The sequence below is a fragment of the Poecilia reticulata genome, linkage group LG8, assembly GCF_000633615.1.
Source record: "Poecilia reticulata strain Guanapo linkage group LG8, Guppy_female_1.0+MT, whole genome shotgun sequence".
NCBI lineage: Eukaryota > Metazoa > Chordata > Actinopteri > Cyprinodontiformes > Poeciliidae > Poecilia > Poecilia reticulata.
In genome coordinates this window covers 3240789-3254793 of record NC_024338.1, presented here as the reverse complement: position 1 = coordinate 3254793, position 14005 = coordinate 3240789, and the positions used below count along the sequence as shown (strand labels likewise).

Below are 14005 nucleotides of genomic sequence, written 5' to 3'. Positions count from 1 at the left end.
ATATTACATCTGATCAGTAAGAAAAACTATTTTTAAATGTAGAAATGTGTAATTAATGAAAACTAGTTTAATACCTATTTAAAGGTTATTTTTCAAGTTACTTTTATCTAACAAACAACTCATAAGGACTGATATCCTAATTTATTAAATATATGTCCTGTTTTGTTTTAACTTGTAGACCATTGCCCTTCATTCACCCTTGACTGGAGCTCATATGTCCTTGATTCTTCTTCTTCTTCTTCTTGATTTTTCTTTTTATAGTTATTTTAAGGAATTAAATAGTAAAAAGTTGGACCATGGCTCAAGCCTTTAGGATAAACAAAGTCAATGTTTGTCAGAAATCTGAAAAAAGTATTTAAAAATTGTCTTGAGAACACTTTAAACCTAGACCTTTTATTTTAAGCTCCTGTGACYGAAAATAAAGTCTGAATGAGTTTGATAGGTGAACAATGGGAATATTTGTTTTGAAAATAGTTGTGAGACACATGATTCTGCGTCATTGGTTCTTCCTTAGCCCCTAGCCAACGTTGTTTTGAAAGACTTGCATCATGTGGTCGTGTTGCATGAAGCTTCGTGCCTGGAAGAAGTTTCAATTTCCGACAAAATCCCTTTTATTTGAAAGTTCATYTCTGGGATTTTTGGTTCTGTTGCTTGAGTTAACTCCATCCATGCAGTTTATACCAGAGAGCTGCAACACAGCAGCTTCTCCTCTTTATATTTGAATATAAATTGCTTTCACCAATGCCCAGTAAGGGGAATTTTTATTACATCTCTGATTAAAAAGGAAAAWGTTATGAAGTTTTGCTTTGGTCTACAAAGTGTAACCTTGTCATTCTTTCTCTTCATTGTGCACAGTGAGGGTCTTTATCTAGCAGAGGCTTCTAATTCCTGAAGTGAAATCCTCTTAGGATCTATGCTCTATTTCTGTTTGGTCTATTGGGTCTTTTTTTTAAATCTCCAATAGACCTATCTCATTGGTTGGAAATGACACACGCAGGCACACAAAAAAAACACACACGGTCCAGCAACAGATAGCTCCAACAAGTGATCGAGAGAACAGCAGTGCATGGTTAACTGCTGACACAAAGGGAGGACTTTATCTGGCAGTGAAAGGTAAGATAAACAGCTTTTACTGATACAGTGGAATCAACAGAATGTGGTTACGTGAAGATTGTTGTTGATTTATAACACCTCAGTGTGCTTTAATTATATTTTTTATTCCCCATRCAGTTTAAGTTTGTGGATATTTGTTTGGACGGTTTTGTGTTTTTGCTGTTACCACACAAGGCATCAAACAGAAAGCTGCAAAATTAGATGCATTTTTTTCAGTCACAGAACAAACAATTCCTTCTTTGGAGCTGTCGTTTCCTCATCCCTCTGTGCTTTATTAGAGCACAGATGCTTACTAAATTTAGTTGTCGACCTTTATCTCTGTACTGAAACAATTAAACGTGATTTCATTTGAAAATGCTGCAGCTGCTCGTGGGAAAAAGCTCCCCATTAGTCAACTGGGAGCAAGAKGATGGTCATAAAGATCATTAAACCAGATCAGCATTGTGACTGCAAGCATGGAGGGAGGACTCATCACAAAAGGCCAGCTAATCCAATCAGATATTGGCTTAAAATGAGTCACACCATCAACTGGCTTAAAAAGTGACGCCACAGAAATGACACAGCATTGCATGGCAAATAAAACACAAATTTGCATATGATTTGGATGCATACCTGCACAAACAGTGGCTTTGAGAGTCAACGGCAAGCAAAACACTGATCTGATTGCAGTCCTGTAATCCTCTTAAACTGCATTAATTTAATTAAAATTAAAGAGTTGTGGKGTTTTTTTTTGTTTGCTTTGTCCAATGACTCTAGATCTCTAGCTGCACAGTTTCAACTCTGGTGAATGAAAATGAAGTATTAAAGTAACATCACATTTCTTTTGTACAGGTAGCTGATCACAACAATGTCTGGCCGAGTAATTGATTTGGAAGAGACCGCGACCCATACAGGTGAGCAGATGAGCCATTTATAAAAAGAAAATAACAAAAAAAACACTACTTTGGACTTTCTGTGGTTAGGTCAAGTGAAAAAGATCTTTGATTCAACTAAAAACTTAATGGAAAGCAGTTGAAACATTGTGTTCCTACAGAGAAAATTGGCTAACAATGGCACAGGATTAAGACAGGTGAAAGGAAACCCAATGGAGAGGAGAGAACCGTTTAACAGATGGTCTAATCTTTTTCTTGTGTAACTGGGTTAATTAGTCCACTTCCTGGAAAGACAAGATTATCTCTACATTGCAACAACACAAGCTAGAGAGCTGGTTCGACACTGAGGCCACACAAAAGACTCATTCAGACACGAGTCAATTGGAAACCTATGTAAAACCTAAATTTAAATGAACAGTCGGGCTCAAAATGATTCACACCCTAACAGCTTCAGATATRAAGTTATGTCACYGTCTTCACTTATTTTATATATGTCAAAAATTACTTATACTCCTGTCACTAGAAATGCCTTCAATGGCATTGAAGCAATAAATCTCGACTCATATATAATAACAGGTCTTTTTAGATGTTTTCACTGGTATTTCTGACATATTTTTTGTCCATGAGCTCAATGTGAACGAAAGGTCGACTTGCCATTGGCCTTTGGCCCAAATTCTCTACCACAGTGGTCCCCAACCTTTTTATTACCACGGACCGGTCAAGACTTGGAAAATTTTGCTGCGCCCTGGGGGGGTGGAGGGGGCGAGGCGGTGTTGGTGTTCCCACTAAATCCTGAATATACCCAATTTGGGTTGTCTTGGAGTTTTTMTCGCAACCTGTGGGGKTTTTCCGTCTGTGAACGAGAATACGACCCGCTGAATGTGACAGGTAGCCAATCAAAAAGCGCGGTGACGTAAGAACAGAGGGGAATCCCAAACAACTGACATATCGCGCAACTGAGTCCGCTGGATATCGGAGATGATATTTGGAAATGTTTATTATTAAATCTAAAGGTCATTATTATGTTTATTCAGTTAAAAATGTTAACTATGAAAAAACATATTCACCTCCAAATCATAGTGCAGCAAATAGAGCGGCTGCTCCCGTTGTCTTTTACCCACCRCCTTTTCTTTTTGTTACATCTTTTATCTCTTAAAATGACTCCACAAACTATCACTATTGCTTCTACATAGTCATCCGTGTTTGGTTATTCTAAATTCCAGAATAACCAAACATAAGTGTTGCTTATATCCACAGCCTGCTTGGTCTCTACTGGTGAAGCAGCTTGAAGCTTCATTGCCTCATTAGCAGCCGGTCGCCGCAYGTTAYGCAGAGCGGCTTGTAATGTGGGACTCACCTGCCGGTCCGGGATAAATCCATTCTCCTGTCTCTTCTCTGGGCCTTTTCCCCTTCGCAAAGAAACTTTCCAAAGACATCTGATCTGTTTCTTATTCATTTTGCTGCTTGTGGCCACAGTGTTGGCGCGCAAGTAACAGAGAGAATCCGGTTAAAGGATTTTCAAAATAAAAGATCCTCCAGACTCAAATAATACATAAAACGGAAATATTTCACTATTTCTTGCGCGACCCGGTACCAATTGGTCCATGGACCGATACCGCTCCACGGACCGGGGTTTGGGGACCACTGCTCTACCAGATTTAGGTTAGGATTCGTACTGGTTCTCTATCCAACATTATTATTTTTTCAAGTCAAAGGAAACATGGCAGTCAAATTAAAATGTTACTTTTAACCTAAATCTGCCAGAGTTAAATAATCTTAAATCTAGGTGTTGATTCCTTGATAATGTGACATTTAGGCGACTGAGGTTTTAATTTTAAAGAGCACATTGTGTTGTGATACTGGGATAATCTCATCAATGTGTGAAAAGTCTTCATATTTTTCTTTGAGAGAATATTGGTAAATACAGAGACATAGGCACACGTTTGCAGTGTACTTGCAGATGGAAATGAAATGTTGCTGAACTGACAGGATCCTCTATAAATTACTTCAGATTAAAACTCAGTTCATTACAAAAGAAAAGTATGAGTTGTTCTCCATTATTTGAAGTTTTTAATAAGAGACCCACTCATACATCAGAGTCACTTATATACACCTTTACATTGAGCTGCTAATGTGCCCGTATAACACTCAGATGGAAAACTGCTGACTTAAAGTCTGTTAAAAACAGTCAGTCAACTGTAATGGAGTGACAACAAAAGCACAAAAATGCTGGACTTTTACATTTTCCAAGCATTCACAGGTGTGTAGTTGCAAAGGTTAACTGGGTTTGTAACCTTCATCCTAGAGAGGATCACTGCTTTTTTATGCTTTTTGGTCTTTTCTAACAAAAGTTWAYRTTAAGATCTCATCTAAATTCTCAGAATTAAATGTGGGCATCCAAAAATAACCATCAAACATTAGATCAAATGTATCCAGATTTTGGCCTTAATGTCTCTTGACAACTTTGACCTTATTTAGAAATATTTCAACCATAAAAATGCTCCTGCTACTAGAAGCTTTAATTAGACAAAAACTGCTTTCTGTATTTGCTTGGTTCCTGCATTTCCCTTTTGTCTGTTAATAAGTAGAGCGAGTAAATAGCTGAGATAAGCAAGTAGACGCTGGTCAGTGCACTGAGCTGAACTTTTTGTTTTCTCCGTAGGTCCAAAGGGGGTCATTAATGACTGGAGGAGGTTCAAGTTGGAAAGTATGGACCGGGAGAATTTGCCTCCTGCAAAAAGGGAACTTCTGAGGCAAATGTCGTCCCCCAATAAATCAAAAGATGATTCCAGAGCTAACCTGAACCGCAAGGTACAACCCAAATCGTTTAACCAGACGAGAGAGCACAGGAAGTTTTTTATTTAAGAAATACGCCCCATTAAACACACAGATATTTCATTCTGTGTGTGACTTTTTCGCAGGCATTTCATAGAAAATACTAACCATGAATGCAATATCATTGTGTGCAAAATCACAATCCCAAAAGACTGCTTGGAATCAATATTTGGTATACTGTGTTATTTTAAGAAGGATGTATGTCAGTAATATATGTTCAGCAGTTGGATGAATTTTTTCTGCCCTTCATGTTCCAACATGATGTAGATCTCAGTGACTGAGATTRCRGAGGGTGATGAGAACAGAGAAGCAGAGAAAATGAAATAAAGCTTATTTCTTAACCAACGCCATCAACTTACGTAATTTCTCCTTTTTTTTCTAGATGAGTGTCCAAGAGTATGAACTGCTCAAGGAGGAGGATGAAGGATGTCTGAAACAATACAGGAGACGATGCATGGAAGAGATGCACAGCAAGCTCAGCTTTGGCCCCAAGTTTGAAGGTGTTCATGACCTGGACAGTGGCGAGGCCTTCCTCGAAGTCATCGAGAAGGAGCACCACAGCACAGTGGTGGTTGTACACATTTACAAGGTTGGGGTGAAAGGATGCGAGCAGCTCAACAGCTGCCTGGACTGCTTGGCCACAGAGTACCCCACTGTAAAGTTCTGCAGGATTGATGCCGTCTCATCCGGTGCCGCCGAGCGTTTTTCGGATGAGTATTTACCGACGCTGCTGGTGTACAAGGCTGGGGAGCTCATAGGGAACTTCTTGTCCTGCACGCAGCACATGAACGAGGAGTTCTTTGCAACCGACGTTGAAGCTTTCCTCAACAGTTACGGCCTGCTCCCAGAGAAAGAGCTGCCTGGAGACGACGAGGAGGAAGAACATGACATAGAATGAGACAGGAGTTTGGCTGCTGCAGGAGAAAGAGGTTGGGTAAAGATATAAGTGAAGCAGTTTATATATAAAATATTCTTGTTTATTTGTTCTTTTTTTTTTTTTTTGCTTTGGCAAGTAGAAAAATCCTAACTTTTCCTCTATAACACTAGCTATGAACTGTTTCTTGGGAATGTATTTATATATAAGTGGTGGGGAAACTGTAATAGCTTGGAAAAAGGAGTTGCTGAATGAGAAAACCCTCCATTCCTCATCACCACCTGAAAAGCCAAAACAAGATAACTGTAATGATAAATACATTGTTGTATTAGGAAATATCTTCCTGTATATATACATGTGCATGACCAGATTCATTTATAGTGTTTTTTTTAGCATTTGAATGTATTTAAGTCAAAAAATTTGCATCCATGAGCTATACATTTTTGAATGTAAAATAATGTGCACATGTACTGTATATTTATTATGTTTGTGTTGTTCTGATAAAGAATAAATAAATGACAGCTTGAAGCTCCACTCAACCAACTTTTCCAGTAAAAAGGACAGAGGACTAATTTTATCTTCCAAAACACCTAATTAATTAATTAATTAATATGATGCTTTCAACACTTTTTGAAGCATAGAATAATATTAAAATAGTCTTATTTAATTAGATTACCTACATGTAGGCTTTAGTATTTTGACAAAAATGACTGGAAAATCTCCATAATTGTGCAGCCTTGGCAGTGGTACACAACAGTCAAGGGAGATGGGACCCGCCAAACTTTTTCTGGTATTCAAAATTGGAGGAAAGTCAATTTTCAGAGAATTTTTTGGAATGATGCAAAATACTGTGCCTTGAAGAAGGAAACTAAAACAGCACCACTATCTCACAATACTGGCTCCCAAGAGTATTGCTTAGAAATCAGACATGGCTGCTGTTAGCTAGCTAACTGCTGTTGCTAGCTATTAGCTAGCAACTGCTGTTGCTAGCTAATAGCAGCTAGCAACCTTGCTAATGTACTTTTACTTAAGTTACTTAATTTTTGCTTATGTTGGCCTGGTATGTGTGCTTTAAAACTACATAAAAAAACGATAACATCTGTTGCAATGTTTTGTCAGATTCTTTAAATACATTACATGCAATGCGTGGCTACTTTATTAGGTACACCTCGTCAATTGCTTGCCAGTAACTCATTGCATTTAGACTTCTAGAAATGGTGGAAATGACTTGGTAAAGTTCAAACTGAGAATCAAAATAGAAATGTAAAGGAATTTACGGTGAATTTCAGTCTGGTACGTTTGTGTGTGTCAGATGCACTCTGAAAACTGTTGATGATTTAAAATAAAACTCAGATTTTTGTAAAGAACATATGAAAAAATCAAATGTCATGTGCATGATTCTTCAAAAATATCTGTAAAAAATCTTCAAACAAAACAAAACCTTATGACTTGAAGTTAAAAAATACTTCATTTCCTCTTTTTAAAATTTACAGGAGAAAGGTTTGTTTCTTCTCTAGCTAAGAGTTTGCATTGTTTTACCTTAAATAAAAGCACCAGTGGGCCAGAGGTATAAAGTCACCCATGTGCAGAGATGTTAAGGATATCAGAGCGAAACTCCGGAAGGAGGATGTTTCATGTTAAACAACCTTATTTGTCATGAAACAACATAGGTTCTGACATGCCCATGACCCCTGCTAAGGCATGTCAAAACCAGAATATAAAACCTGATCAGGCTTTTTAGATGAAGACCTTCGATGCTAACCCGCTGATTAATCTGAAGAGAATATAATTAAGTAGTTTGATATCTGCAGAAATGGCCAAACCTTCTAAATATGTCTATTAAAACGAAAACCACAGGCTTTTAAAGTACATCATTAACTTTTATCTCTGCATAGATGCTGGCCAACAGAGCTCAAAAGCCAGACCACCCAGTTTGTTGATGTTCTAGATTTGAGGTGAAAACCTCTCAGTGAACTGATTATGGATTCATCTATTAGGGTCAATAGGTAAAATAAAAACATCACCTCTTTTTATGCATTTTGATTTGTTTTATTTTTTGTAAGGCTAAACTTGACCTTTATTTTACTGTATTTTACATGCTAGTTGAATTCTCCTGCAGTATTAATATTGTCTTCTCATTCATTCTTGTGTATGCTCTTTACATCTTTCAAAGTTAGAATGATTGGATTGCATGCACAGTTCATCACGTTTGTCTTGAACCTTTTAGCAGAAAACAACACCCTCCAGTGCGTCTTCATGCAAGCTCGGCAACTTCCAATAATCTTTGGAAGCACTGGATTTTTAATTACTTATCAAGTAAAAGCTGTTAGACTGTCACACGCAAACACATATTTGACTGAGGATATACATGTGTTTTTGAATTTACTACACCACATCTGCTATTAAGTGAATTGCCTCTAGCAGGAAGGCCTCCTTTTTAGAAAGTTGCATGCCTAAGACTCATTGAATCCATTTTGATAACTCGTCTAAGAGCTTTTTAAAGAAGTTTTCCTGAGAAGCCTAGACATGTCAGTCAGACTAGCTGCTGCTGACCTAGACCTATATACTCTCTGCATGAGGGCAGACAAGCAAGAAACAATTTTTTGACAACTGAATGCAGGTAAACCCAAAGGAGTTTTGAATAAAGGTTTTTATATGTATATTAAGTGGAGTGTTGCAGCAAAAGCCAAAAGTTTCCACTTGTGAAAGTAAATCTGTTGGGTTTAATCTCTGTCGGAATAAGAAATAAATCAATTAATCGCATAATAAATTAAAACAAGCTAAGTAATTTCCATTTGGATGATTTGTTGTTTTTCAACAAATTTACCATAAAATAACTGCTGCACAGACTGTGCCAAAAGCACTTCCATCTAAAAGAAAATGAGAAAGTAGACACAGTTAAACATATAATCACTGGATCAGCTGTATTATTCATGAAAATTTTACTTTGGCATTAATTTCTACAAATAGCACTTTAAAGGAGATCAACTGGAGAAAAATTGTTTCTACAAAAGTCTAAGCTTTTAGCAACCTAAAAATAGAGAATGTACATAATAACTTTAGCTGAAAATGTTCCCTCGATAACCTCTTTTCTGCAGCTTTTGAACACATCCCTGGTCTATAACTCACTTAAATCAAATAAATTGCTCATTATCTGGGCAATGCAGAACGTGATGACATGGAAGGGTAAAAATCCTGCAAACTCATTCAACTACAAGTTATTGAAACAACAAGATTGTATTGTTTTGCTGAATATTCTAGAACATTATTTCATAACAAAACCAGATGCTATTTAGGTAACTGTGAAGTAGATATTTTACAACTGCAAAAAGTAGCATTTCTTAGTTACACTTTCTATAAGCTGCAAGTATTTCCTCTGCCCAGTTACACAAATAATCTGAACTTTCTATCTGAAACAGACCCCAAAAAATGACTTGACTCATGGCTCCTCTCAAACAAATGTTTACCTCAGTGTTTACCGCTCACTGACCACATGATTCTGCTCCCACTCAAACCATTTGATCCCCCCTTTGTTTACAGCTCTGCTAATTGGATAACTTATGCGCTTTTTATGTTTGGACTCTTGGAAAACCCAGCTGTCATGCTCTACTTCATCCACATAGAAACAAATTTCCATGAGGCCATGGGATGACCTACCCGCTCAGTGACCAAACATGGACAGAGGATGTAAGAAAGATTATGTAACAGTAACAAGTGTGATTAGTGGCACTGTCTATAAGGCTAAAACCTGTCATTGCTAACTGTGTGGAAAAGTATGGAATTTAATTGAAATATCTTCCAGGCTTGACTAAAAATGGAAAAAATGGGTATGGAAATATATTTGTATAAATGAACTTTTATTGTTTTAATATTTAATTTGAGAAGTTAAACTCAGTACATCGTGTAAATGTGAAACATTTAAAGGGATCAAATCTCAAAAATGTTATAGAAGCTCAGTATTGGTGAAAACTTAGGTTCTGTTTTCTCTGAGTCTCCCTGGTTTCAACTTTCTTCTTTGCAGAGTGTGTTTCTGGGGAGGAGTCGTCATAAATGCTAATCAACCAATCAGATTGGAGACATTGTACAAACTGTCAACCACAGGTACTTATTGCTTTGAAAGTTTCTTCATTTCTTTGTTAGTTAAATATAATTACACATTTAAGAAAACATTTAAAATGGATTGCTGTTCTCAATATATTTGGTTACTGTCTTAAGTTTTTACCATGTAAAGCACTTTGAACTGCCTTGTTGCTGAAATGTGCTATAAAAATAAACTTGACTTGAGATTGACACTCATTTAGAAAAATCTTTTCTGGGKATAGCAACAGTCAAGGTCATATAAATATTGATACTTTGGATATTCCAGAACAGCACTTGCAGAATTAGAAGTTTTGACTTTATCCTCAAGGACAATAGATTTGGACTAAAGTGGCTGAAACGTCAAATCTGGTATTTTTATGTTTTGTGCAGCAAAAATTGTCTAAACGGAGGGTTCTCAGTCCTTTTTCACCTCTGTTTACTACCAGTCTTGCTCAGGTAGACAATGTTTTATGATGGGTTTGCATCATCTTWGCATCACTTTAACAGTGCTAAGATGATGTAAAAAAAAAAATGTGTTGACTCATGTTATTAATTAGGTTTAAATCTTCGGCGCAAGATGACACCAGACTAGATGAATGTTATAACCAAACCTGTGAGCTAACAACTGAGGAATAAAAAAGGAGGGAGGGCAAAAGGAAACATGACTCAGTTATCTGAGCATGAGTAATGATACTATTGCCTAACAGTTGGAGAAAAGTAAATTACAGTGCACTTAACGTTATTTTGCTACATTTAGTCTAGGTGCAAATCGTATGTCTCCAGTAGTTTGAATGACTCAGGCAACGCATACAGTACAAAGAGATAGATTTCTTGAATACTTTTAAAACACTCATTGTAAATCTTTTTTCTGGCTTTCTGAAAATCTTTCAAAGTTAAATGCTTTTTCAGTGATTATTATTCCAGTACATGAACATTTATTGGAGAATGTTTCTATATTTCCATGTTGCACTTTGTTAATAGCAGGCAAGAACTCAATTTGTTTCCTTTTTTTTGTTTAATCTATTAAAAAACTGAAAATAATAGATTTTTAAGTCAAAACATTAAATTTTTCCACTTGTTTAAGAAGTGATTCATCTTCTGTTCATTCACTGTAGCACTTTTACATTTGACACTCCTTTTTTTCTCAGCTTTCCTGCAGAAAATCTTGTTGGGCTTAGGTAAATGGATTGTATTAAACACAAATTAAAAGCAGTCCTAGTCCAAAGTCCTAAAGCCTGGAAAACTATTAGTCAGAATTACAAGAATTGATGTTTCCTTGGTGACAAAATGCAATAAATTTCTTTAAAACTTTTCGATAAATAGAAGGTTACTGTCACATTGCTATGCTATTATGTGTATTACTTGAATCACTTGTCAACATGATTAAGATCATGCTGCAATGCAGCAGCAAGTCCTGACAGCGACTCAGATGACTCAGATTTGAGGGGGTTCGCACTGTAATGTTGCTTTATATAATTGTACATCTTGGTAACCAGGTGGGACAATTGAATGTCAGAAAATAGTTAGCAACCTGCAGCAAACATTGCCTGCAACTCTTCTGTGGTTAATTGGGATCTTTTGTTCTGTAGCGGTACCTTAAAGACTGTGGGCCCATGAGGCAGTAAGGAATTTGTCCAAACTGGTCCAGACAGGAGCTGAATACTTTCAAGGTATATGTCACAAAGGACACGGTTAATAAATAACTTTAACTGAAACTGCGGAAACAATTCAAGCCTTCACAGAAGGGAGTTACAGGAACTTAAAAGGATACACCATCCCTTTAAGTAAAACTCTTGAAAAGAATATTTCCGGGCCTGGTTGGGACTTGCAAGGTTTCTGCAGTGACCAATCTTAACATCCCTACCTTCCAATTACATTACAGGGATAGAGACACACCTATCAGCTCATCGGGTATTTGAAACCACAAAATATTCTCATTACTTACTGACTATTTTAAAGCAGACTTAAGTAGTAAATTATCTGTGCAGAATGAATACTATGTCACTGCTAAGAGTGATTTTGTGGTTCTGATTAAATATTTTTGCACCAAATTCAAGCTTTTTAATTTATGATCATTCTCGAGTTTTATAGTTTCTTCAGAATAAAAGAGACCAATCTTTCTAATCTCAATGAGTTACTTTATTTTGAAGTCCAGCAAAGCCAAAATCAAAATGAATAGAAAATGAGAAGACTTTTTTTATAGAGATGTTACTCTATCTGACCTGTTAGAAAAACCGGGTTGATGAACTTGTGCATGTTGTGTCTTTAAAAATAAAATTACATTTCTGAAAGATATTGCGCATTAGATTAATTTGTTCTTCTATGACTGTTTCTCCAGCTGAACATTAAGTTCTTGCACTCCCTGGTTACGAAATGAGACAATGTTTTATGATCTGTTACAACAAAACAGAAATAGAAAAACACAATAACAGGGAACTGCCTCAGGAACCAGTATGCCAAACTCCAAACCCTCTCCTCAGCTTACTTCTTGTTTACAAAGTAATCACTAATATAAGGCTTTGTGGACAATTACATCTCAGTGTAGCAAGTTAATGAAGCGTGCTGCTATCCACTCAAAGCATGAAAGTGGGGTTTTGAGTCTTTAAAGTACTGTGTCCTGCTGAAGCACAAAATGACAGAGCATTGCAAAATAGTACAACTTCATCTGGCGTTTCATTTAAACTTTTTCAAAACTTTAGCCAAATCAAAAGTTTTCCGAATTTATTATATTTGAACATTAACACAGCTTTAACACATAAGTGATTAAATATATCTTTAGTGTTATGCTCATGAATAAATATACTATTTAAAGTTGTGTTAATATACATACTAACTGTACTGATCTAAAAAAATCCATGCTTCATGTCCAGTTTATTTATTCGACTGAACGAAACAAAAAATAATAATACAAAAGTAAGTATTTAAGCATAAGCTTCAGTACAACATACAGTACTGAGTTATTTTTTGTTTCTGTCACCGTATTATAGTGTACAGATTTGAACAATGTAACAACAATACCGTGTTTGCTAGTTTTAAAATAAAAAAACAATTGCAGAAATAAGAGGGAGCCTCACGCCTCTGTCTGTCTGACTTATTCCACTTTCAATTCCGCTTCCGGTTCACTTTTATGTGTTACAAGCAAATCATTTTCTCTCAGTAAACCCACATAAATTCTAACAACATGTTGCAAACATCTGACGTATCTCAATATTGCTGAGAGAAGGAGATATGTTCTGACCACCGGAATACAGCAACTCCAACTCCAGCACCAACCTCTGGGTTACCATGGTAACGTGAAACAAACGGCAGGTAAGCGTCTGTACATGCATCTTGTGAGTGATGAGTGAAAAATGTACTTTTTTGTCTTCATTTGCAAGGTATATAAATACAGTGTAAAACTTCAAAACATATAAACACCAAATCAGTAATAATGTGTTCATTTCTACATTTCCTTGTGCCTTTAGCCCTTTTTTCTCTTTAACTAGTCTTCTTCTCTGTCGTTGTTTGTGTAAAATTAAGATATACAGTAACGTATTATCTCTCAGCAAGGTTTTAAAATCCCCTTGCAGGTTATTATCAATGCGCTTGGCGCCACCTGGTGGAGAACATGACGAATCTGTGGCTATTATAATAATAAATAATAATAATAATAATACATTTTATTTCAAAGGCGCCTTTCTGGCACTCAAGGACACCGTACAATAGTAAAAAACTGTGACAGAAACAAATAAAATGTAACAATTAAAAATAGATAAAAATAAATAAAACAAAACAATGTATCTATATAAAAACTATGTAAAATCAGGCAAACCAATTGTGTCATGTGGAAAAGGCAGATCTAAAAAGGTGTGTTTTGAGTTCGGTTTTAAAATTTGATAATGACTTTATGTTTCTAAGGTATGGTGGTAATGAGTTCCATAGTTGGGGAGCAGAGCGACTGAAAGCTCTGCTCCCCATGGTGGTGAGACGGGCAGAGGGGACAGTGAAATGGATTGAGGAGGATGATCTGAGGGAGCGAGAGGGAATGGCAAAATGAATAAGATTTGAAAGATATGGTGGGGAGAGATTGTAAAGGGCCTTGAAAGTGTACAGAAGAATTTTGTATTCTATGCGGAACTTGGTGGGCAGCCAATGGAGTCTTTGCAGGACAGGAGTGATGTGGTGCATGGATGGGGTTTTGGTAATGATACGGGCAGCTGAATTCTGGACCAGTTGGAGCTTATGAAGAGAT

General features: G+C 36.5%; 1 protein-coding gene across 1 annotated transcript; it reads left to right on the top strand.

Annotated features, from left to right (window-relative positions):
* Nucleotides 1–1005: 1005 nt before the first annotated feature.
* pdcb (phosducin b) lies at nucleotides 1006–6797 on the top strand. Its single transcript, XM_008415161.1, has 4 exons — nucleotides 1006–1113; nucleotides 1945–2006; nucleotides 4648–4796; nucleotides 5203–6797. Exons 2-4 carry the CDS (start codon nucleotides 1961–1963, stop codon nucleotides 5716–5718), a joined length of 711 nt encoding a protein of 236 aa, XP_008413383.1. The 5' UTR covers nucleotides 1006–1113; nucleotides 1945–1960; the 3' UTR covers nucleotides 5719–6797.
* Nucleotides 6798–14005: the final 7208 nt, after the last annotated feature.